This window comes from Carcharhinus amblyrhynchos, chromosome 5 (assembly GCF_965287045.1).
Source record: "Carcharhinus amblyrhynchos chromosome 5, sCarAmb.v2.hapA, whole genome shotgun sequence".
Taxonomy (NCBI): domain Eukaryota; kingdom Metazoa; phylum Chordata; class Chondrichthyes; order Carcharhiniformes; family Carcharhinidae; genus Carcharhinus; species Carcharhinus amblyrhynchos.
In genome coordinates this window covers 82,077,774-82,102,395 of record NC_137328.1, presented here as the reverse complement: position 1 = coordinate 82,102,395, position 24,622 = coordinate 82,077,774, and the positions used below count along the sequence as shown (strand labels likewise).

At 39.0% G+C, this 24,622-nt stretch overlaps 1 protein-coding gene across 1 annotated transcript; it reads right to left on the bottom strand.

The window, feature by feature from the left end:
• Window positions 1-641: 641 nt before the first annotated feature.
• Window positions 642-24,394, bottom strand: riok2 (RIO kinase 2 (yeast)). The gene is made up of 10 exons (XM_080189083.1): window positions 24,213-24,394; window positions 16,833-16,971; window positions 12,407-12,523; window positions 11,404-11,579; window positions 10,265-10,353; window positions 8,317-8,508; window positions 7,178-7,270; window positions 3,638-4,141; window positions 2,291-2,387; window positions 642-868 (listed from the first exon to the last, which is right to left on the bottom strand). The coding sequence occupies exons 1-10, from the start codon at window positions 24,276-24,278 to the stop codon at window positions 707-709; spliced, it is 1,635 nt and encodes a 544-aa protein (XP_080045209.1). The 5' UTR covers window positions 24,279-24,394; the 3' UTR covers window positions 642-706.
• Between the last annotated feature and the right edge of the window lie 228 nt (window positions 24,395-24,622).

Sequence of the window (24,622 nt, the reverse complement as noted above, 5' to 3'; positions counted from 1 at the left end):
ATTCTCTGCCCGTTGAAGTGGTGGAGGCTACCTCGCTAAATATTTTTAAGACGCGGGTTGATGGGTTTTTGATAAGAGAGGGGATTAAGGGTTATGGGGAGAGGGCGGGAATGTGGAACTGAGCCACGACAGATCAACCATGATCTTATTGAATGGCGGGGCAGGCTCGAAGGGCTAGATGGCCTACTCCTGCTCCTATTTCTTATGTTCTTATGACTGTCCAGAGGTGTTAAAAAGGCCAGAAACCGACTAGCCACATCAGCATATTTTGTCTTCTGTGCTAACTGGTTCTAAAGAGATTTATGTCTAATGGGAAACTGCTAAATGGAACAAGAGAAATAGCTAGCTGTTAAGTATCATATTTTGTCACGTTTCACTCTTTTAATTGGTAACAATTCACTAATTCTTTGTTACATTTGTGATTATTTCTTAAAAAGCTTATTTTGATAAAAGCTTCCTAGTGGGTCACTTGGATCATACCTGGAGTGAAATATCTTATGTTACCCTAATGCCAAAATCAAATGAAAAAGTTAATATCTCGGCTAACTTCATGATAAACACTGGAGCTTCTGGTCTGATCCCCAACAATAGCCAGGAAATTTTATCAATTAAATACATAGAAATCCCAAACAATTTTCACATTCATTTTACATTGTATTAATTTTAATGACGTTTTAGAATCTCAAGAAACAACAACAGGTTCATTCTAACCCCAGAAGCTTTCAGCTTCAACACTCCATTTAATATTCTGCATGTTTTCTCGTCGCTGTTTGGTGTAGATGTTGGCCTCTCCCTTTTGTAAACGTCTTCTGGTTGCTGCCTTCTGCTGTTTGGTCAGTTGTTGTTTAACTTTCCGTTTGATGACATCCTAAAATAGCAAACAATCACAAATTAAATTGAAAACAAAAGCATTGAGCAACATTATTTGATTGATTTGAAATCAGAAGTCAATGTCTTATTCATTCATGGGATTTGGGCATGGCTGGTTGGCCAGCATTTATTGCCCATCCCTAGTTGCTCTTGAACTGAGTGGCTTGCTAGGCCATTTCAGAGGTCAGTTGTGTCTTCGCTACAATGAAGAGAGAATTTGAATTCTAAGAGTTCTTTGAGCTCATTAAATACATTTTGCTTCAAAACAGACCATAATTTAACCTGTATAAATTATTTTTCCATATTTTTAGAGGTATAAGACGATATGCAGGTCTTGTGACATGGGGTGGACATTAAATAACATTAAGTAGCTATTTTCTTAAAGAGAAAAAGAATCTAATAAGCATGTACTATAATTTCCAATCTTCAAGTTAAAAATGTGAAATGCAGTTTGTGGATAGTTTATTGAAAAATAACATCTCTATCAAACATTCAAACTAATACTAGTAAGATTAATTAGATTAACACAACAGTTACAATTCTCATCCTCAAATATAGATCAAGTTTACCATACTAACCAGACATCATTCAAATCACATTAAACTTTACTAATTTCTTAAAAAAAAAGTCAAGGAAAAATATTTCAGCTGACAACATCGCCTCTATATTTATCTAACTAGTCGATTTCTTGTGACGTGGTAGATTCAGGATGGGATGCGGTCTTTAACTGCAATGAAGTGAGCAGGCAGAAGCAAGTGGACCAGGAAACATGTTATTCACTCCTAAATTAAAGTCATGTTCAGTTCTCAACTTATATATTCCTGCTATAATTTTTTATGTCTATATTTGATAATTGAATCTACCCAAATAAGCTTGTCATGCCAATGGTGGTGTTGTACAGCTAGCATAGTAATAATAGCATGATAAATCTATTAAGATTTCCATGAAAAATATTGATTTAGTAAGTTATAATGGAAAAAGAGGAATTACATAAACATTAGATTTTAAAAATAGGTTAAACACCATGGCAGTTGGTGGGATTTAAATTCTTGAATACTTTTAGCAAATGTGAATTTTTGGTTGGATACATTCAGTAGGCAATTTCTAAATATAGTTCATAAGGATTCAGAGATGGTGTGTCACACAATGATGGAGTTAATGTATGAAACTCTTTTCATATTAAGTTATGGAATTCATTTCATAGTGAGTTACCAATTTCAGGTGGTTAAGTATCCAAGCGGTTTGTAGTATTGAAGTCACTCATGTTCCTTTCCAAAATGGTGAATACAGAATGGCACTGTTAGCAAGCCACCTGCTAATCTACCAGTCAAGTTGGAAATAGTGAAGCCTAAAGGACAGTACCACTGATTACTACAAAAGCAAATTAAAAATTTGGAGAATCTTTGAATACAAAACTTACTGGAGGAATAGTTGAAGTACTCAGCAAGCTGCCTGCTGAACTTGTACTGGTGGTCCTTTGTCTGTGCTCATTTGTGTGCATCAAGCTTAGTTCATTTCTACAGAATGGAAAAAGTATTTGCAAATCACTGAATTTGGCAACACATTAACTACATTCCATGACACATTAATAAACCATAAAAATATATTATGGGATCTACTGTAGATGAATCTTAGAAACAATGTACTAAAACATAAATCAATATGCTCCATTTGGCCTATATATTCAGTGTTCCATAGAACGACAGAATCAGAGAATCCTTACAGTGCAGGAAGAGGCCATCTGATTCATCAAGTTTGCACTGACTCTTTGAAAGGGCATCCTACCCAGGTCCTCCCTTCCGCCCTATCCCTGTAACCCAGCACATTTATCATGACTAATCCACGTAAGTCATGATGTGAAGGTGCTGGCATTGGACTGGGGTAAACACAGTAGGAAGTTTCACAATACCAGGTTAAAGTCCAACAGGTTTATTTGGTAACAAAAGCCACTAGCTTTCGGATGGCTGCTCCTTTGTCAGATAAGTGGGAGTTCTGTTCACAAACAGGACATTTAAGGCACAAACTCAATTTTCAAAATTGCTCCCAAACCAAGAATTGTATGTACAAAATAACAGTATTCCTATCATATATTAAATCTCTCAAGGAACTCTTTTTTAAAAAAATATAGAAAACCTACAGTACAGAAAGAGGCCATTTGGTCCATAGAGTCTGCACCGACCACAATCCCACCCAGGCCCTACCCCCATATCCCTACATATTTTACCCACTAATCCCTCTAACCTACGCATCTCAGGACACTAAGGGGCAATTTTATTAGCATGGCCAATCAACCTAACCCGCACATCTTTGGACTGTGGGAGGAAACGAGAGCACCTGGAGGAATCCTTTGCAGACACGAGGAGAACGTGCAAACTTCACAGCGACCCAAGTTGGGAATCGAACCTTGGTCCCTGGAGCTGTGAAGCAGCGGTGCTAATCACTGTGCTACCTTTTTCTCAAAAAGATAGTGGAAGCAGAGTCTTTGAATATTTTTAAGGGAGAGCTAGTTTCTTGATAAGGGGGCACAAAATGTTTTTGGGGGATAGATAGGAATGAGAAGCTGAGGTTACAATCACATCTGTCATGAACTTACCTAAATGGCGCAGCAGGCTTGAGGGATCAAGTGGCCTTCTCCTAATTCATATACATATATGTATCTATAACACACACATATACATATAGTATATAAAATACTTTAAATCTAATACACTAGAACAAAAAAAATACAAAACATTACACAGGGAACATTACACTGCTGAATGTGTACCTGAAAGGTCTAAACTCCTTGTTTTGGGTTGACAGAGCAACTAACTCTGGGCATTCATCTTCATTTCTTGTATCTTCATCACTCCCACCTATATGATGTGCTGTTTCAGTGGCATGTTCAGGATTATGTTCTGTAACAATTCCAGGGAGTTCAACAGCACAAAATGATTCCGTACACTGCCTTTCATCATCTACATTTATTTTCAGATTCCCCAGGTCAACGTTTTCAATTTCATTCTTCTCTGAATTTTCCTTATGTATTTTTTCAGCAATGTTCCAATCAGAACTAGGAAATTCTTCAGAATCTGTTTTAGTTTCAGGAAAGAAATCCTTGTTTTCAGATGTCTTATTTGAAAAATGATTTTCACCATCATCCAAATCATCTGAAAATTCAGTTTCAACATCTTCCTGTTCAGGGCCTGAAGCATGCAGCAGCTCATCATCTTCTTGGAGCTCTTTAGTGTAACCGCTAACTGCAATCTCCACATCCAGCGAAGACTCCTTCCTAAAGGAAATGGAGACAGAATCCAGATACTGCTAATACAAAAGAGGAATACATGTAGCAATACTAAATTTGTTTCCTGTTGCAAAGCAAGAATGGAATGAGCGGGAAGGTGAAATAAGTATTACAGCTGAGGAATGAAATAAGAATTAATGTACTCAAAGCTTAAACATTCCTGCATGCATGATAACTTCACATAAAACTATAGAGGGATATCCACCAGCTCCCAACAAATGCATTAAGTGGTTTTCAAAAAAGAATTGGTGACACCAAGAGGAACAATTCCATTAATGTACAATTTTTTAGCCAGTCATTTTTGTCAATAAAATTTAACCGAATTTATGGTCCAAGAATGCTTTTTTTTAGTCTAATTTCTTTCCTGCTTTAATTCATTGACAAACTCATTGATAATACTCAAAATAGGAGTGAAAAATTGAATCACGTCCTTCAGACACAGATAAGGCAACTTGATGTTAACTTGCTTTCATAATACATCTTTAACATTGTAAGCATCCTCAGGTTTTCACAGAGGGTTAGTAAACAAAGTTTGAAACCAAGCCACACAAAGATGCTCGGGCAAGAATGAGCCAGAGAAGCAGAAAAGCTTATTAAGTGAAATGCACAGCAAAGGGCCGAGCCAGCTGAAGGCATGACCACAATGGTGGAGTGTTTAAAATCAGGAATATGCAAAAACCCACAACTGGAGGACTGCAGAGATTTCAAATTGTTATAATGATCGCTCTAAGCTGCACAAATATACAGTTGCCAGTAAAATCGCACACTGCTCGTAAGCTGTCCCTTTAAGGTACAGTGCAAATAAACGTAAAGATAATGTCTACTGAAATAATTATGTTGTGTACAAAGAAAATTTGGAGTGATTGTTGGTAAAGGCTGGAAGAAATTACACAGATAGGAACGGAGCAAGGCAATGGAGGGATCTAAAAACAAGGATGAGAATTTTAAAGATGTTGCAGCACTGAGAGTTAATGAGGATAGAGAGCAGGGCTTGACCCAATTAACATGACAGTAGAATTTTGGATGAGTCTCTGAAGAGTTGGAGATGGGACATGGCCAAGAGAGCAATGGAAAAGTGAAGCTTGGGGATAAGAAAGGCATGGATGACACAGTTTCAATGTAGATAATTCAAAGAAAGGGAATGAGAGGGGCAGAAGCTGGATGGCGTTATGTAGGTGGTTTTGGTGATGGATTGGATATTTGGTTAGAGACTCATCTAAGGGTTAAATATGATATCAAGATTGCAAACAGTCCGGTACAGCCTCAGTTGCCAGAAAGCAGGATGGAGTTGGTAATTAAGCAACAGAGCTTGTGGTGGGAACTAAAGACAGTGGCTTCAGCCTTCCCAATATTTATTTGGAGGTAATTTCTGCTAATCCGATACTGGATGCTGTTACAAATCAGAAATGTGGCAGTGAGGAAGAGCTGGGTGTTATCAGCATATAGGTGATACTTGATTAGTTTGTTAATAATGTGGAGATGCCAGTGTTGGACTGGGGTGGACAGGATGAGAAGTCACACAACAGCAGGTTACAGTTCAACAGATAGCAGATTATAGTCCAACAGGTTCATTTAAAATGACAAGCTTCCAGATGCTTCTCCTCCGTTAAGTGAATTGGAGAGAAATGCATAGGCATGGTAAAGGTGGACTGACAATAGCCTGACACCCAACGATAATCAAGACTGTGATCAAGAGTTTGTTTTGAATGAGGTGGGAGAAAGCAACTCCCTGGTTCATGCTCCGTGACAATGTCTTGACCAATTGAGTCAACCTGCCTGGTTTGAATTTTAACTAAAACTTGGAAGAGTACTGTACTCTGGTGCATTCTCCATGGCAATTCCTCTACCAGAGTCAACTTGCTAAACCAGGGAGTAACTGTCTGCCACCTCATCCAGAACAACTCTTGATCACCGTTGGGTGTCAGGCTATCGTCAATCCACATATACTGTGCCTGCGCACTCTTCTCATGCAATATGAATTGTTACTCGCTTTTCTAATGGTATTCTTGCAAATTGTCCTGATGAGTGCCGAGGTGTAAGTAATACTCAAGAGATGGCTCGCATACAGCAAAGCTATATACTGCTGAAAAGAGAGGCACGTTGCCGAAGTTTCGAGACAAATTCAAATGATCATAACAATTTATGCTATGAGGAAAGGGTGTGGGTTGGTTGGCAATTCAACTCTGATTGGCCACAGTGTTACCATGGAGAAAGCAATAGGGAAATATAGCCTTCAGAGTAATTCAAGGAACCTTGAGTATATTTCTTTGCAAATAAAATGTCAATAAGCCACATAAGCTTGACTGATTTTTAAACTGGTTGTTTATGTAGCAATTAACACTCAGGATCGTTGAGCAACTGCTGCTCAAGAGTGGAATCACATCTAACAGTAGATGTTTTGGTTTGGGTTTTGCAAGCTCGGGCTGTTGTGTACATTCTGTATTCTGCCTATTATGAATAACTGGAGAACATGCTGTTTGATTTGATCAGCAAGTCAATGGGATGCACAACCTATGTACCTGGAATCACATCAGCACTGAAATTTACATACAATCTTGCTCAATTGTGTGATAGACAATGTCTTTTTGCATTGGCAGCATCCAATTAATGGAAAATTCCTTTGCATCACTACTGCATAGTAGCAGTGTGAAATGGCTTGCTTAACTTGTTGTTCAAATTTTAGATAATTTGTACTACTAGGATAATTTGAATCAGATTGGCCTGTCAACTAATCTGTGGTCCAAACATGTGATTATTTTAAATTTTGCATCCTTGTATTTGAATGCAAGACTAAACGTTTCAGCAGCATGTCTCATTTTTTTAAGCAATATTCAAATTTTATACTGTTGAATGACCGTTAGAAGTGTATTATTGGATGGACAGAAAAAAAAAAATCACAATTTTTCAAGATCTTAAGACTAATGTAAATAAACAACTCTCACCATACATCCAAAAGGGTCAACATAAATCTACAATATTAAATTCCACAAGATGATAAAATAAATTTATACAAATGTTACTAACTTGATGTCCTGGAACGTTGGATAAAGCTCACTTTCATAGTTAAAGCGTTTGATAAAAAAATCACGAATACATTTTACATCTCTGTTAAAATACCTGAAAAAAAAGGATAAGACCATTTTACTGACATTTTCAGACTTGGACATAGCTGCTATTAAAACCATTTCTTAAAATTTCCCTGCAGATTTTCATTTTTCACAAAAATTCCATTAACATTCTGCTTTTTCATTTGCAGAAACACAATAAAAGTTCATGATTTGGATGTCAATACCTTAGAAAAATGAAATTGCTCATGTTTATGCAAATGAAGGTGTTATTTCCCAATCATGATTAATCTTTTGGCTTTACATTTTAATTACCAATGTTCCTGTTATTATACCCCACTCCCAAATGCAGTTTCACACGCAAAAATAGGAATGCCATTTGAATTGTAAGAAAAATTAGTTGAGGGATTCTTTTTCCTCTCTCTTTCAATCTAATTTCTCTTCCTCTTGAAACGTATCTTGCTTCATGCCTTTTATGTAAGGTGGCATTAAGAATTCATCATGCAGGAAATTGAGAGCACATCTACCGCACTAACATTATTTGCTCCAGTCACTCTGAAAACTAAATACTAGAAACTCTGTCTCAACAGAATAAAATTAAAAAGGAAAGAAGCCTAGAGATTCTGAAAGTTCAATATAAACAGCAGAAAGCATGGAATGAATCCACAGCCACTTGAGAAAAAAAAACTTAATATCTGCATACATCAGAACTCCTAATTAAAAAAAGGACGTCTACCCAAAACATTCGTCAGGAGCTTCTACGCTGTGTATGTATTTCTTACATTTTCCAGTTTTGTTGTTATGTTTGTACTTTTCCATTGGATTATAATCACTGTGCACAAATACCATGAACTTTATATGAATCAAAGAATTGCACACAAAATGCAAACTTCGATAATGTAACTTTGCATAAAGATACTTTGATAATGTGCCTTTATAGGAGTGCAGAAATAATTGCAACAAGAGGCAAAATGCAAATCAGAACACCAATGTTGAATTATATGTGAGAAACAGAAAAGAATATATTTCAAACCTGCAGTTACTTCACCAAAATAGAAAGCGATTAAAATAAAATCTAATTTTTGGTTTTCTATTTACCATTCAGCATTTAGGTGAGATGTGGACACCATCTGTGGAAAATCTATCATTGTGACACGATCTTCACTGTCTAACATCAAGTTGAATTCATTGAAGTCACCATGAATTAAACCATGATTTGCAAGTTTCACAATAAGGTCCATTAATTCACTGTAGGTTGCTGCAGGATTATCAAGCTGGTGAACTTGGCACCTGAAGGAAACAAATCCCTTTAACATCTTGGATGTTCAATTAACTTTTTCAATACAGAAGTATGCATTTTACTTAGTCTAATTTTCCTTACAAATTGAAACTTTTAGTTTCAAGGAAAGATGTTTTTAAGTTACAAACTAGCAAGCACCCCGATTTAAGTGAAATTTTTGCATGTTCTCCGGATATTTAAAAGACTCCAATATGACGGCTGAAAAAAAAATTATGGTGAAAGCATTCCAAATCCATAAATATACATTACCTAAGGCTTTGATAACAATAGCAACTTTCTGAAGAGTTTACTGAAAAACTCTATATACCTGCACATGTTGGGCTTACTTTTCCAGTTCTGTAGTGTGCAAAAGTAGTTGAGAAGGTTAAAACTAGGATTTGTGTCCCAGCAATTTTCAGCAGCCTTGGATAAGATGGGGTGATAGGACATCAAGATGTGGAATTCTATGTTGCCAGTGTCATTGCAAAGGGGACATTTCAGAACTTGTGCCATTTTTAGAGTTAGCTGGTTTTGGAAAACGACATGATTCATACCAACAAAGAGGCATGATGAATTAGGGGGAACCATGGTTTGAATTTGGGGACTGTATGAAAGTTCAAAAGGTGTTGCTAGTTTCACAATTCATAACAAAATGGTATAGCATGTGTTATATATGTTTTCAATACAATTTTTTTTTAATAGAGTGAGTGATGATAGGACTAAGTTTTGAAAAGATAGTGAAAATGAAATAATTTGGCTGCCAGGTTGTCATGTCTGGCACGCTCATGGGACTGAACAGTATTGGGGAATGGAAAAGTCTTCAGATTCATTAGCTAAATCAAAGTGCTATTTTGCATCGTACAAGTGAATTTCAGAGGAGTTGGTGTGAAATATGCCGATGGCTTTGATTTTGTCCACCCTCAAATAAAAAAAATCAGTCTAACCTCATGATTACAGCTACTAAATAGATTAGCTATTTCACTCATCTATATAACATAATCTGATAATAATAGGACAAACAACTGGACATTGTGAATTCAAATGCTACCAGTGTAAATCTAAAGTTGAATTAAGCGAATCTGGTCACTTGCGGACTAGAATGTTATCACGTCAATGGCTAAGGGGAGCATACTTTCTTCTTTTATATCTAGGGCAATTTTTGAACATTATATATAATTTTTAAAATTTCTACTGGTGGCACACATCATTTTGATATTGTTACACATAATAAAATTCAATCTGCATATAGACAAGAAAAAAAATGAGAGAACAGTGATGCTGGGCTCCACATCACAGAGGGTGGGTATGTTTGGGAAGTCTTTTCCTGTGCTCAATTGGTTAATTATCTACCACTATTCACAAGTGATTTGTGCAGAGCTTGTTGTGGAATCAATTAGCTCTGCGCACATTAGCATGTACATAGTCTTGTGCTACAGCTTCACCACGTTGGCACTTTAGTTTTAGGGATGCCTGGTGCTCCTTATGGTATGTTCTCCTGCACTCTTCGTTGAACCAGGGTTGTTGGTAGAGTGAGGGATATGCTTGGCAAGGGATTTACAGATTGTGGTTGCATACAATTCTGCTGCTGCTAATGGCCCATACTGCATGGATGCCCAGTTCAGCTGCTAGTTTTGTGCTGAATTTCTCATTTACTAACAGAGACCATTTTGTCCCAGTTCAGCTTCAAGTGTCTATATCTAGCATCTAAAATAGCTTGAAGAAATTTTACAAATGTTGACCTTGTTCTGAAAGAATGATGAAACTTACAAAGGGTAGCCATTTATGAGCTCCATGATCACTGCATGTCTGTTGAAGTCAACTGGTCTGGGAACAGGGAATCCTCGGTCATATAATGCCTTGGCACAAATAAAATATTATAACTGAACATATGCAATTTAATCAAGATTGAATATCCTGACATGACAATCTGCTCAATAGCAGTTATACACTATTAAACAGAAGTATGAAGACTTATCGGTAAGATAACTAAATTACACATTTTGTTTATTTGCACAACACTACGACTTCTGGTCTTCAAATCAATACTCCATGAAAAAGATTTTAAAATTCTTGTGCCGACATCCAGTGGTTTTGCAATGGAACTGCATGCTGATTCTCAACACAGTATCATTTACTAATACTGCTGGTTAAGTGGTAGGCGTTTACAATGTTAAAAGCTCCACCACAAATAGTTAAGTAAATATTGCAGCAGAACTTCATATATGATTGGACTGTTGGATCATGCACAAGGAGAACTTAGACCAAGTGTTGTCTTTAATAAGGGGTGATCTTAGCTAATGAGGAATAATTGGAACAAGAAACATAATCCAACTTTAAAGCTATATATCCTATTTTTCATATACTCCCATGATAAATTCTTATGTCCAAATTTATAATGGCACCTGCCTTTACAATTGGTCACATTGTAACGATATCCTTTAGTCAGCATTGATGCTGGGAAAGGAGGAGGCAGGGAAGGAAGTAGTTACGCAATAAGGTTATAGTTTCCATTGTCAACGTGGGCTAAAGAATTTATAATACAAATAAGGCAGGCCATGAAAAGAATAGAGTCTCTCTTACTTAAGCTACCTTTGTTTTTCCTCTTCCCTCCATTTCACGCTCACTTTCTTTTCTCTCCTCTTGATGCATTCCTTTGAGATGGCAAATTATGTGGCAGGGAGAGAACATTTGCCAAAATTACTGGCAATTGTCTAGATTAATAGTGTCATTGTGTTTGATATATAACGGGAACAATGGGCCCAAAGAATTACACCATCTTACTACTTTGTCAGGTGAACAGCAATTCACTTCCTTTCTGTAGTTACAAAGCACATTAAAAATTCCTAATACAGTCAGAGGACAAATCTTGGAAAATAATTTAGATGCACTTTAAAATAATCAAATACCTTCATGTAGGCATATTCTTTCATTGCTGCAAGACGGGAGAGATAAAGCCATGACATTTTGTGTCTGTGTTTGTGATAGTCACGTTTGTTCTTCAAATTCCGAAATGATGTACGACCCAATCTATGCAGTTTTAAAGCAAACTGTTGCTCTTCTTCATTTGCAACGATGTAAATATCTGCAACAGATCAATGCAAATTAAATTATTGGGATATCGGATGAGATAACAATTTCTACAACCACAACAGTAAGTGTGCAGCAGCTGGACCACAAATGGACCAGTTGCCCTCCATAATAAATACCTACATTTTGAATTAAAAACTCTTAAGCTGGAAACAGTACTAGTCTAGAAAAGTACCATTGTATCCTTTTGTTTCTCTCCAACCACAAAAATTAAAGCTAAGAATGCATTAAAAAAAATCCAACTATGATATACATTAACAAGTATGAACCAAAATGTTACATAATATCTGATGACTTTAAACTTATTTGTCCCAAATTGTTTTAGTTTAAGAGCATAATCAGAATATTAAAAACAAAGAGTGCAACGCATTGAAGCATTAGCATGACAAGCAACTACAAATGCCATCTGAACTTTGCAAGGCAATTATACCTCAAGAACACATTCCCAGTGACCTTTAGTAAGCCTGTACGTAACTCTCCTGCTGTACTACTCACAAAACCTGAGATTCAGAGATGTCCAGAGCAGGCAGAACTGGATTACATCTCCCAGCCCTACGACTTTATAAATATAGCCACGCTCAATATTTTAAATATACAAGCTGCTTCATTTTGCAATGTGCTTAGTACATGCAACAGATCTCCTATGCACTTTTTTTTAAAAATTGACTCCCCCCACCCCCCCCAATCTCTTCTTTTGTTGCTCTGAGATGATGTTGGTCAGCCTTTACTTCAAATCACAGATTTCAGTCTTCCAATTTACAAGTCAAAAAGTTATTCTCTAATTTTCAAATATTGTGCAAGGCTCATGTTTTTGTTGCTTACCAGATTCTTTGCCAACACCCATTTGATTTCCAACAGAATTAATGACATTTCGTGAAGAAAGAGCTTTCAGAGCTAGGTAGTCATATCCAGTATTTGTCAATCGATAACCCTGGACAGCTGAAAAAGAAATAGTGTGATGATCCAAAATGGATAGGTGTGTTTGCCTTGCTGAATATTTTTGTTCATTCTTTAAGGGTGACCCTGAGCTTTTGATTACCTTATTTTTCCATCCTACACTGTTTCAATGAAGCTGAATACAAATTTAAGGAACACTACCTCATCTTTCTACTACACATTTTAAAGTTCTTGAGTTATAAAGTCAAGTACAACACTTTATACATCACTCTCAATTTCTCTTCAACAGCAGATGCTTGGAGTGGAGGTTGGTTACAAAGGTGCTACTGGGAATGGATGAATTGTGGGCTGGTGCTTGGGGTAGAGGGCACCTTGGTAAGTAGTCACTGATTAAACCTGGGCAGGAACAGGCCAATCTACTTTTTTGCTGTCACATTCTAAGTCATTGGAGCCTTCCTATCTTTGCCAGATTTTCCCCATAATCTTTGTCCTTTGGCATATTGTTGTAGACATGGGTAAACTTTTTTGTTTGCATACCTGTCTCATTATCTCATTTTGCTTTGCACAATTACATAAAAATCAATTAATTACTCCAATCTTCTACTCAGACACCACAACCTTTTGACTGTTTCATTCCCACCCCTGCATGATTATACCTGTTCAAAAAAAGGTGTTAACGTCTAACACCTTCCACATGTTGAAACGTTAACTCTAATTCATCTTTTCCAAAAATGAGTTATTTCAGTTCTATTATACAATGAACAATAAGTACAGCTTTTCAGATTTTGTGATGTGAAACTAATTTCAGCAGTTTCTGTAGTTGTAATATGTCAAGTTTTTTTTGCACAATGTTTTGGAACTTTTATGCTAATTTATAAGGGAATGAAAGGTACATCACATGACACGTCTTGGCATCTGTCTGACGATGGACTTAGGTAAGACGGCTGTTATAGATTAAAGAAAGGCACAGGTATTTTTGTGGGAAGAAGGCGTGAGGTGTTCGCAAATAATGACTGTTTACAGTGGTTAGATTGCTTGCATCCAAAGTCCCAGGAAGATGTTGAGAACGGTCAGTTACACTTTAAAACTTGCTATTTGGTTCCAAGATAGAGAGATTTGGGTCTCAAGGGTAGCATTTATACTGGGATACAAAGGCCATGTGATTCATGTTGCCACAGAGGTGGGCTTCAAGAGGGGAAGGAGTTATAAATTATCCCTGAAATTCTCAGACATAGGCAATCTGTTAGGATCTGGGAGAGAGCACAGTTAGAGGCCTGTAGTTCACACTGCAGAATGTGAGTGGAAACTTATGCTTGGATTGAAAAGATCAAATTCCTTAGGATTTGAAAAGATGCTAGAAGATTTACCTAGCGTGCACTAGAGCGAGAAGCACCATGAAAAACCCTCACTGTAAAAGACAGTTCTGGGTTAAAATTACTAGTTTAAGAAAGAAAAGAAAAATAAATCCTCAAGAACTAAGGAGATTTTGGTTTGAGAAAATCTTTGAGCTTGTACTGATTTGAATGCACACTTGTGAAGTGGGTTTATTGCTTACATTGGAAGTAAAAGGCGAACGTTCTGCTCTGTAGTTTAAACATGTTGCCTGCAAAAGAATGTTTAATAATATGCGTTTAGTCTTGTTCACTAAAGTAAAAAGTTTTAATTGTGAAATCTAGATGTTATCTTTTCAGCAATCAACCTGTATGGTCAAATTTATTTTTAAAAGTTAATAGTCTCTAAAGGAGATCAAAGCACAAATGTGAAAGTTGCCAGTCTTGCTGTACTTCAATAACATTCCTCACCAGAATGTTCTTGTTTCTTGAGTCAGGATGATCTGTAACTCAGGAGATGGTGGTGTTGCAATGCACTTGCTACCCTTATCTTTCAATGCAGTAGGTGCTGTGGGTTTGGGAGTTGTTGTCAAAGAAACCATGGTGGGTTGCTGGAGTGGCAGGGAGTAAGTATTTATAAAGTGGTGAAAAGGGTGCCAAACAAGTGCACTGCTTTGTTTTGTAGGATATTAAGCTTCAACGATTGTTGAAGCAGCTCTCATATAGGCATGTGGAAAGTATCCCATCACACTTTTTGACTTGTGCCTTGTAAACAATGGACAGGCTTTGGGGAGATGTGAGGTGAGTTACTTGTTGCAGAATTCCCAGCCTCTGATTTTTTTCCTAGAAACAGCTGATTCTTCTGCCCAAAATCCCACATTGGTAGGCAAGGCTCAGTTACTAACAGAATCTGATCTCATCATTGATGTAGGCCTTGTGTTGCTTCAAGAATTGGGGCAGAAGAGGAGCAGGTTTGCTCTTGGCCTCATGTTTGACTGTTGGGGAAGAAGAGGCTCAAGGCATTGGATGTCAAAAAGCTGGCATACCATTTCTCAAAAATCTAAAAATGCCACAAACTTTGGGCCTACATTGAGTTTGCAGCAAAATGCAAGGTCCCTAAGGTCATTCATTCAACATGTCCTTTGACATTCCATTACAGTGTCTTCAGTTGCATAGGCACAACTGCAAGAAATAGATGGGAGGCTGGGAATGCCCCAGCCATCTTGTAGAAGTGGGTATAGAAACTCCTGGGATTTTGAAGACTATTAAAACAAAGTAGTTTAGAATAGAGATTCTGTGTGTCATATATATCTCATGTGAAGATATTGTCTACATAGACAATATCATTGATAGAGAATTTTGAACTAGTATTGTATTGTTAAGTGTCTTGTAAGCTTTGGCCAAGATGCAACCTGCCCCAAAGCATAATGGGAAACAAGCAGAACTACAGAGGCCACATTCTTTGGAAACAATAAGGTACAGAATATATTCTCTATTATCTGTAGGAGACCCTGCAGCTGCAAGCTACCAAGATTTTAAAATTAATGGAGGAACTTAGCTTCTGTTTGTTGTGAATAGATGTATTCAACTTCTACTGATAAGTGGTAGCTAGCAGACAGAGTCTGCAGGTGGTGAGAGCGATCCTTGAATCTACAGATTTATGTTGGTAAGGCTGCTAGGCAATAGAGTTATACATATACTGTAACCAAGAGAAGTTGGAATCTTCTGGCTGTCTCTCCCCCAATGCATACTGGTCAATAAAGAACAGCTTTAACTGCATACTGTCTTTGGTGAATTTTTGTATTAGCCGAGTTCAGATCAACACATGACACCAGAGAGCCCCGAAAAAATCCCCTGATTCTACTTCTGCCATTTAAGGACATCTTGGGAATTTCAGGGTAACATAAATGGGGTCTAAATTCAGTATCAGTCTCTGCCACTTTTGATCTGATTTGTACATCTAAATAGGTTTTCCCCGAGGTGAAAAGAATCCCCAGCCCTGATGCTTATTGAACTCAGTCAAAATTATGACTTGCGCAGACAGCCTAACAATCAAATTCTAAAGTCATAAAAACAAAGTTCAATTATGCAGGTAGAAATCATGTCTCTTCCATCATTGCTAAGTCTAGCATATTTGTCTTCAAAATATGAAGACAAATATGCTAGACTTGCATATTCAGGTCCTCTATGTGCTTTACTGCACAAACACAAGCTATTAAAACATGACTTAGCAATGATGGAACAGACATCCACCTCAGTACCATAAAAGGTTAAGAGGTAGTCTAATATTTTTCCTTCCATACACAACAAATTATGGAAAAATATTTAGTTTGTGCATATTTCGGTAAAACTGGTACTTTTGAACATTCTTTCACAGCATATGGGTATTGTGGCTCAGCCGATATTTATTGCCCTCGAGAAGGTGGTGGTAAATGGCATTCTTAAACCAAAGTAGTCCATATGGTGTAGGTACATCCACAATGCTGTTTTGTTTTTGCATAAAGAGATGTATTTTTTCCTATCATTGCCAGTGTTTTCATTTATAATTTCAGACACATTACATTTGGAACAATTTTTTCTCAACTATATTTGTGGTCTTCCATAATGTCTTTTTACAATTTTGTGTTTCTCCATTGCTTCAGTAACAAAATCATGGAAAATTTACTGCACAAGAGGTGGTCATATGAGCTATTATTTTTGGGGCATGTTGGCTTTCAGAAATCCCACTATCTCACTTTGTTTTCCTGTAGCACTGTATATTTCTTCTTTTTCAGTATTGTCTTTTCTTTTAAAGGGTAATCAAATACAATAATGCATAAACTAACTCAAAAACAAAATAAAAAAGATAAACAAATATAAGAGTACTGTTGCTGAAAAATACAAAATAACTGAACTTTCAAAATATGGCTAAGGTCAAGGTTTACATGAAGAATATAAATATGGTATTTTCATGGCAGTTGCTACAGTTAAAATAATGCAAACAAAATGATTTAATCTGATATATTTTATTAGAAACCTACTTTTTGTTCGTTCGTATGCCAGTAGTTTGTGTTTTACTAATTCACGCAGGACTTTGTTGCATCCACCATGTTTAAGGTTTGATATTGAAGCAATAAGACTAGCAGGAACAATTTCGTGATTCTTCATTCCCATTTCGACCTGTGCATTATTAGAGCAAAGCAGAGCAAAAAATGTTACTGCATCCTTCCCTAAGTTCACAGAATCACAGAACTGTTAAGGCACAGGAGGCCATTTGGCCCATCACATCAGTAGTGGCTCTCCAAGTGAGCACTGTAGCTTAATCCCATTCCCACGTCTTTTCACCATATCTCCGCACATTGTTTCTGTTCAAGTACTCATCTAATGCCCTCACGAATGCCTCAATTGAACCTGCCTCCACCACACTTCTTGACAATGAATTCCAGACTTGAAGTACTTGTTGTGTGAAAAAGGTTTTTCCTCACATCTTAGAATTCCTACTGTGCAGAATGAGGCCATTCAGCCCACTGAGCCTGCACAGACAACAATCCCATCCAGGTCCTATCCCAATAACCCCATGCATCTACCATGATACTCCCCCTGACACTAAGATGCAATATGGCATGGTCAATCCACCTATCCCGCACATCTTTGGACTGTGGGAGGAATCCAGAACATCCAGAAGAAATCCACACAGACACAGGGAGAACGTGCAAACTCTACACAGACGGTCACCCGAGATCAGAATTGAACCTGTGTCCTAGGACATGCTGATTAAGTACATTGGCCATGCTAAATTTTTCCTCAGTGTATTCGAACAGGCACTGGAATGTGGCGACTGGGGGATTTTCACAGCAACTTCAATGCAGTGTTAATGTAAGCCTACTTGTGACACTAATAAATAAATAAACTGGTGCTTTGATGCAGCAGTGCTAACCACTGTGTCACCAAAGCATCATATTTGCTTCTTTTGCAAATCACTTTAAATCTATGCCCTCTTATTCTCGATCCTTTTATGAGCAGCAACAGTTTCTCCCTACTTATTCAGTCCAGGCCTTTCATGATTATGAACATCTCTATTAAATCTCCTCTTAGCTTTCTTCTCTCTAGGGGAATAGTCCCAACCTCTCTGCAACCTTCTCTCATAACTGAAGTTTTTCATCCCTGGGACTATGGTTGCAAACCTCTTCTGTACTCTCTGCAATATGTTTACATCCTTCTTAAACTTTGGCTCCCAGAATTGTATACAATATTCCAGCTGAAGTCTAACTAGTGCCTTGTAAGAGATTGGTATAACTTCTGTGCGCTTGTGCTCCATACTTCTATTAATGAATCCCAGAATACTATATCTCTCTCCATCTGTCCTACCACCTTCAATGGTTGATGTACATATACACCTAGGTCCTTCTGCTCCTACACTCTCAAGAATTTTATATTGTCTCCCCTATCAAAAATATCTCACACTTCTCTGCTTTGAACTTCATCTGCCACTCAACCAACTTGTTTATGTCCTCTTGAAGTTCTGCACTGTCCTCGTCACAGTTTACAATACTTTCAAGTTTTGTGTCATCCACAAACTTTGCAACTGTCCCCTGCACACCAAAATCTGGATCATTAATATACAGTAAAAAGTCTGACAACACCAGGTTTTAGTCCAACCTATTTATTTGATAATATACTCACTAGCTTTCGGGGTTACCCCCTTCGTCAGGTGAATGGAGAGTTCTGGCCTCAGACAGAGCATATAAAGCACAGACAGTTTAGAGATTACTGATTAAAATGCGAATCCTTACACCTAACCTGCTGTTCAAGACCTGAAGTGGCTGATAATGTGAGTGGAAGGAGCACTGATCACAGTTTAAAGAGATGTGTATTGTCTCCAGACAGTACAGTAAGTGAGGTTTTGCAAACCCAGGCAAGTCATGGGGGTTACAGATAGTGCGACATGAACCCAAGATCCCTGTTGAGACCGTCCTCATGTGTGCGGAACTTGGCTATCAGTCTCTGCTCAGCGACTCTGCGCTGTCGTGTGTCGTGAAGGCCGCCTTGGAGAACGCTTACCCGAAGGTCAGAGGCTGAATGCCCGTGACCACTGAAGTGTTCGCCAACAGGAAGGGAACAGTCTTGCCTGGTGACTGACGAGCGATGTTCATTCATCCGTTGTCGTAGCGTCTGCATGGTCTCCCCAATGTACCATGCTTCGGGACATCCTTTCTTGCAACGTATCAGGTAGACAATGTTGGCCGAGTTGCAAGAGTATTCACCATGTACCTGGTGGATGGTATTCTCACGTGTGATGATGGTATCCATGTCGATGATCCGGCATGTCTTGCAGAGGTTGCTGTGACAGGGTTGTGTGGTATTGTGGTCACTGTTCTCCTGAAGGCTGGGTAGTTTGCTGCGAATAATGGTCTGTTTGAGGTTGTGTGGTTGTCTGAAAGCAAGAAGCGGGGGTGTGGGGATAGCCCTGGCGAGATGTTCGTCTTCATCAATGATATGTTGAAGTGTTGTCAGACTTTTTACTGTGTTTACGCCAGTCCAACGCCGGCACACCCACATCATCATTAATATACATCAGGAAAAGCAAGGGTCCCAAAACTGACTCCCAGGGAACATGACTACAAATTTTCCCCTAGTCCAAAAATATCCATTGACCATTACTACTGCTTTCTATTATTCAGCAACTTTGTATCAAAGTTGCTACTATCCTTTATGTTCTACGAACTATAACTTTTCTTACAAGTCGATTATGTGGCTCTGTATCAAATGCCTTCTGAAAGTCCATGCACACCACATCCACATCAACAGCATTATTTTCATCGATCCTTTCTGTTACCTCCTCAAAAACCTCCAGTAAGTTAGTTAAACATGATTTCTCCTTTAGAAATCCATGCTGGCTCTTCCTAATTAACCCATGTTATTATTAATTCTATCCCAAATAATTGTTTTGAGAAGTTTGCCCACAACTGATGTTAAACTGGCTTGTAATTGCTGGGGTTATTCTCATAACCTTTTTTGAACAAGGGCGTAACATTTACAATTCTCCACTCTACTAGAACACCCTGAGTCTAGAGAAGACTGGAAGATTATGGTCAGCAGACCTGCAACTTCCATTCATATCCTTGGATGCCTTTCACCTAAGCCTGGTGCCTTGTCAACTTTTAGTACTGACAGTTGATCAAACAGTTCTTCCTCATCAATTCTGAACCCTTCCTGTCTGTCACCATTAATAAATAAAAATATCAAGCTAATTACGTGACCAACCTACCACCTCCAATCCCATGGAAGAGGGAAAAAAGTAAGCTTTGGAAAAACTTAGGAAACCCCCCTCCCCGTCCCTCGTGACAATCAAATGAGTTGCTAGAGACTGCTGTGTCCCACAATTATTACTATTGACAGGAACACACAACCTACTTTTAGAAATGTTAACCTCCTCCCCACTTAAGAGAATCCAATCACCATCATCTTTGCTAATCTGTTCCTGAGATCAGGAACATGCTATACAAGGAATACCACCTACCACCCAAATGCAGACTTGAAAGGATGAACTCTATTTTAAATACTGCCAAGATATTTTTTCCCCTTTAAGTAGATAAAGTATGAAAATTTCAAACACCATTTTACTTCATTGGAATCATACTAGAAAAGAGGTCATTGTTTTTGGATAAGTGGTAGTAGATTTAAAATGGAGATAAGAAACTATTTCTCTCAAAGGGTCCCAGAGAGCAGTGGATGCCAGGGCATTGATTTTGAGGAAATGGACAGATTTTTAATTGCTAATGGGTTGAAGGGTTATGGAAAACAGGCAGGAGAGTAGAGTTGAGGCTGATACAAGATCAACCATGATTGTACTGAATGGCAAAGCAGACTCAAGGGGCTGAATTGCCTACTCCTGCTCCTAGTTCTTATGTTCTTAAAGCTGTCATGCTCCAATTTCACTTCATCCCATCCAGCACTTTTAACAAAAAAAAACTTATTTTCCTTTCAGGTTAAGGATCGCAACCTTCAACAATTCTTCGATACCAGTGTCTCTCCAGGCCTAGCTTCCCCTTTACTTTCCTCTAAGCCCTTACATTTCACCTTTTGTCATGCTTTCACTACCATCTCTCACCTTGCCCTTTTTTGATTTCATATGATCAGTCCAAAGTATAGGTGTCAGCTTCATTCTCTTTCCACTCCATCGCAATCAATTTTGGAATATGGCATGACGCTGAGCTGTTTTCAATGCCTTTACGTCCGTGCTTATATTTTTTGCCAGCAGTTTTCCCAGAGTGCACCCATCTTCCATCTTCAAAATTCTCATTTCACCTAGACCCCTCCCTCTGGTCTCCTACCCTCTTTGGGTTGTTTCATTGAGAACTGTCAGTCTGACATTGACTGGAGTCATGATGTGGAGATGCTGACGTTGGACTGGGGTAAACACAATAAGAAGTCTCACAACACCAGGTTAAAGTCCAATAGGTTTATTTGGTAGTAAGCACCACTAGCTTTCGGAGCGCTGCTCCTTCGTCAGGTAAGTGTTGGACCTTAAACCTGTTGGAATTTAAAGTCCAACAGGTTTATTTGGTAGTAAACACCACTAGCTTTTGGAGTGCTGCTCCTACATCAGGTGAGGGGGAGTAAGAGAACTCCCCACTTACCTGATGAAGGAGCAGTGCTCCAAAAGCTAGTGGTGCTTACTACCAAATAAACCTGTTGGACTTTAACCTGGTGTTGTGAGACTTCTCACATTGACTTACATTAAGCATGCTGCTGCTTTTCTTTGGCAAATCAACTTCCACATTGTGGAGGCTAAATGCCAACTCTCTAATATCTCCTCCCAACTCTCCCAAACCATGATGCCTCCATCAAGCCTTTCCTACAAACACACCACCAAACCTTTGTTTCCTTGACTACCATAGATCTCAGAGGGACTATATGCAGAAGGGACCATTCAGCCCATCAAGTCTGCACTGACTCTCTGACAGAACATCTTTCTCAGGTTCTCTCCTCTGCCTTACCCCAAAACCTCACAGATTTCTCATGGCTAATCGATCTAACCTACACACCTTGGGACACCAAGGATCAATTTAGCATGGCCACTCCACCTAACCTGCACATGTTGTACTGTGGATGTATCCAGAGAAAACCCATGAGGGCGCAGGGAGAACTGTCACCCAAGGCTGGAATCGAACCAGAATCCATGGAGCTGAGGCAGCTAAACTATTGTGGCCGCCTGGAGATCTGCTGGCCAAGGCCTCCAACCATATAACGCTATAATCAAACTAATGGAAAAAATGGATGTGATCTGTGCCATTTTCCATACTTATCCTGAACATTCCACCTTCCCTCACTGCCACGTGGACTATCTCCATTTGTGAGAATACCCACTAACAGCTACCATGACAGTCTCCTACCTGCTTCATTTAAGGATTCTATTCCATCCTCCATTTCTGACATTTGTACTGACAATGCCACCTTACACATCAGTGCTTCCATTACATCTTCCTTTTAAACCAAAGATTACTCTTTGCTGCGGTTGACTGGGTCCTTGACCATGTTCATACTGTTTCCTACATTCCTGCTCTGCACTCTCCCAGATCTGGGAATATGTTTTTCTCGTTCTCATCTTCCATCCCATCGGCGTCCACAATTCCAATGGATCATCCTCCATCATTTTGACCATCTTCAGGATAACACACCAAACTTCTTCCCTTCCCCTTACATTTTGCAGGGACCATTCCCTCTGCAGCACCCTGGCACCTTCTCCATTCCTCAGAGCATCCCTTTTCCATCTCATCATGCCTTCCCATGCAACCACATGATTCATAGCGAGGGGGATTGAATATAAAAGTAGGGAGGTCTTGCTGCAGCTGTATAGGGCATTGGTGAGGCCGCAGCTGGAGTACTGTGTGCAGTTTTGGGCGCCGCACCTGCGCAAGGATATTTTGGCCTTGGAGGGAGTGCAGAGGAGGTTTACTAGGCTGATACCGGAGTTGAGGGGGTTGAGCTATGAGGAGAGGCTGAATAAACTAGGCCTGTACTCGTTAGAGTTTAGAAGAATGAGGGGAGATCTCATTGAGACGTATAAGATGATGAATGGGATGGATAGGATAGAGGTGGAGAGACTCTTCCCGCTCAAAAAAGACAGTAGGACTAGGGGGCACAGCCTCAAGATAAAGGGGGGGCGGTTTAGAACGGAGTTGAGGAGGAACTTCTTCACTCAAAGGGTGGTGAATATCTGGAATTCTCTGCCCGTTGAAGTGGTGGAGGCTGCCTCGCTAAATATTTTTAAGAAGCGGGTTGATGGGTTTTTGATAAGAGAGGGGATTAAGGGTTATGGGGAGAGGGCGGGAAAGTGGAACTGAGCCACGACAGATCAGCCAAGATCTTATTGAATGGCGGGGCAGGCTCGAAGGGCCAGATGGCCTACTCCTGCTCCTATTTCTTATGTTCTTATGTTAACAAGTACCCTTCATCTTCCCACTATCCAGGAACTCAAATACACCAGGGTGAAACAACAATTTACTAGTACTTCTTTCAATGTAGTATAGTAGATTTGCAGATCATGATGCCATCCTCTGTACACTGGGAAGACCAAACACAGATTGGGTAACTACTTTATGGAACACCTCAGTTCAAATGACAACTGTAACCTTGAACTTCCAGTTAGCTATCACTTTAATTCTCCACCCACTCCTACTCTGACCGCTCTGTCCCCAATCTTCTTTGCTGCTCCAATAAAGCACAACATAAGCTAGTGGAATAGCACCTCATCTTTAGGTAAGACACTTTACTGCCTTTCAGACTTGCACTGAGTTGTGCAATTTCAGCTCCTAACTGATCAGCTGACAATGATTCATCCCACTTGGCATTTAACCTGTTGCTCTTGTATTCTTTCCTTCTCTTACATCCAAGCTTGATTAAAACCATTCATATCCAGTTCTAGCAAAAAGTTAGTAACATTAACTTTTAATTTGCTCTGCACAAATATTCCTTCACCTGAGTATTTCTGCTGTTTCCTATTTATTAAAAAAAGCAGGGTTGGATATTGACTAGATATGATATCTTGGGCAAGATAATAAACATCATAGGAAATTCTGTTTTGCCAGATAAGAGTTGTGTTATACTTTAATGACTTGTATACAACATAAGAAGCATCAAAACTTATGTTCACCGCCTATCAGAGCCCCGTAATACTAGCAAATGTGCAGTTTACAAATAGGGCGAGCTGTTCATCATTTAATGAGTTTATTAGCTCCAATATTTAAATACGAAATTGTGCTGATCAGGGAGCTTGTCAATCGGTGCAAGTTTACAAAGCAGGAGAATTTGTCGCGGGAATACCCCGTCAGAGAAAAGCACTCAGTCCCGTCCGTATCAGCACATGTACAACTTTAACACCGCACACCGGGAATGACAGGCCCGGAGCGCCGACTTACCCCAACCAGCACTCGGAAATCATCTCTCTCCAGGTACCTCAGCAGCACCACGTTCAGTTTCCCCATGACTGTGATCTGGCTGCAGGGAGACTGCGGCTCGAGCTTTAACCGCCCGAATAATCCGGTAAAGAGAAGCCCGAGCGGCCCTGACCCGCCGGCGGCCGCGCACGCGCACTAACTGCTCTCCTCCTTTAGGTCCTCCAACATTAAATAAAATTTAATAATTGAGTCGCAAAATAATAAGCGCCGTTTCATTCTAAACGGATGTTAGTAACGAATTATTTTAATTGTATTTAATTTAAAAAATTAATTAGGTTTGGGTGAGGGTGCTGTAGATTGTGTGTGTGTGTGTGTGTGTGTGTGTGTATATATGCGCGCGCTGTCAGGGCCTGCGGGACGGTTAGAACCGG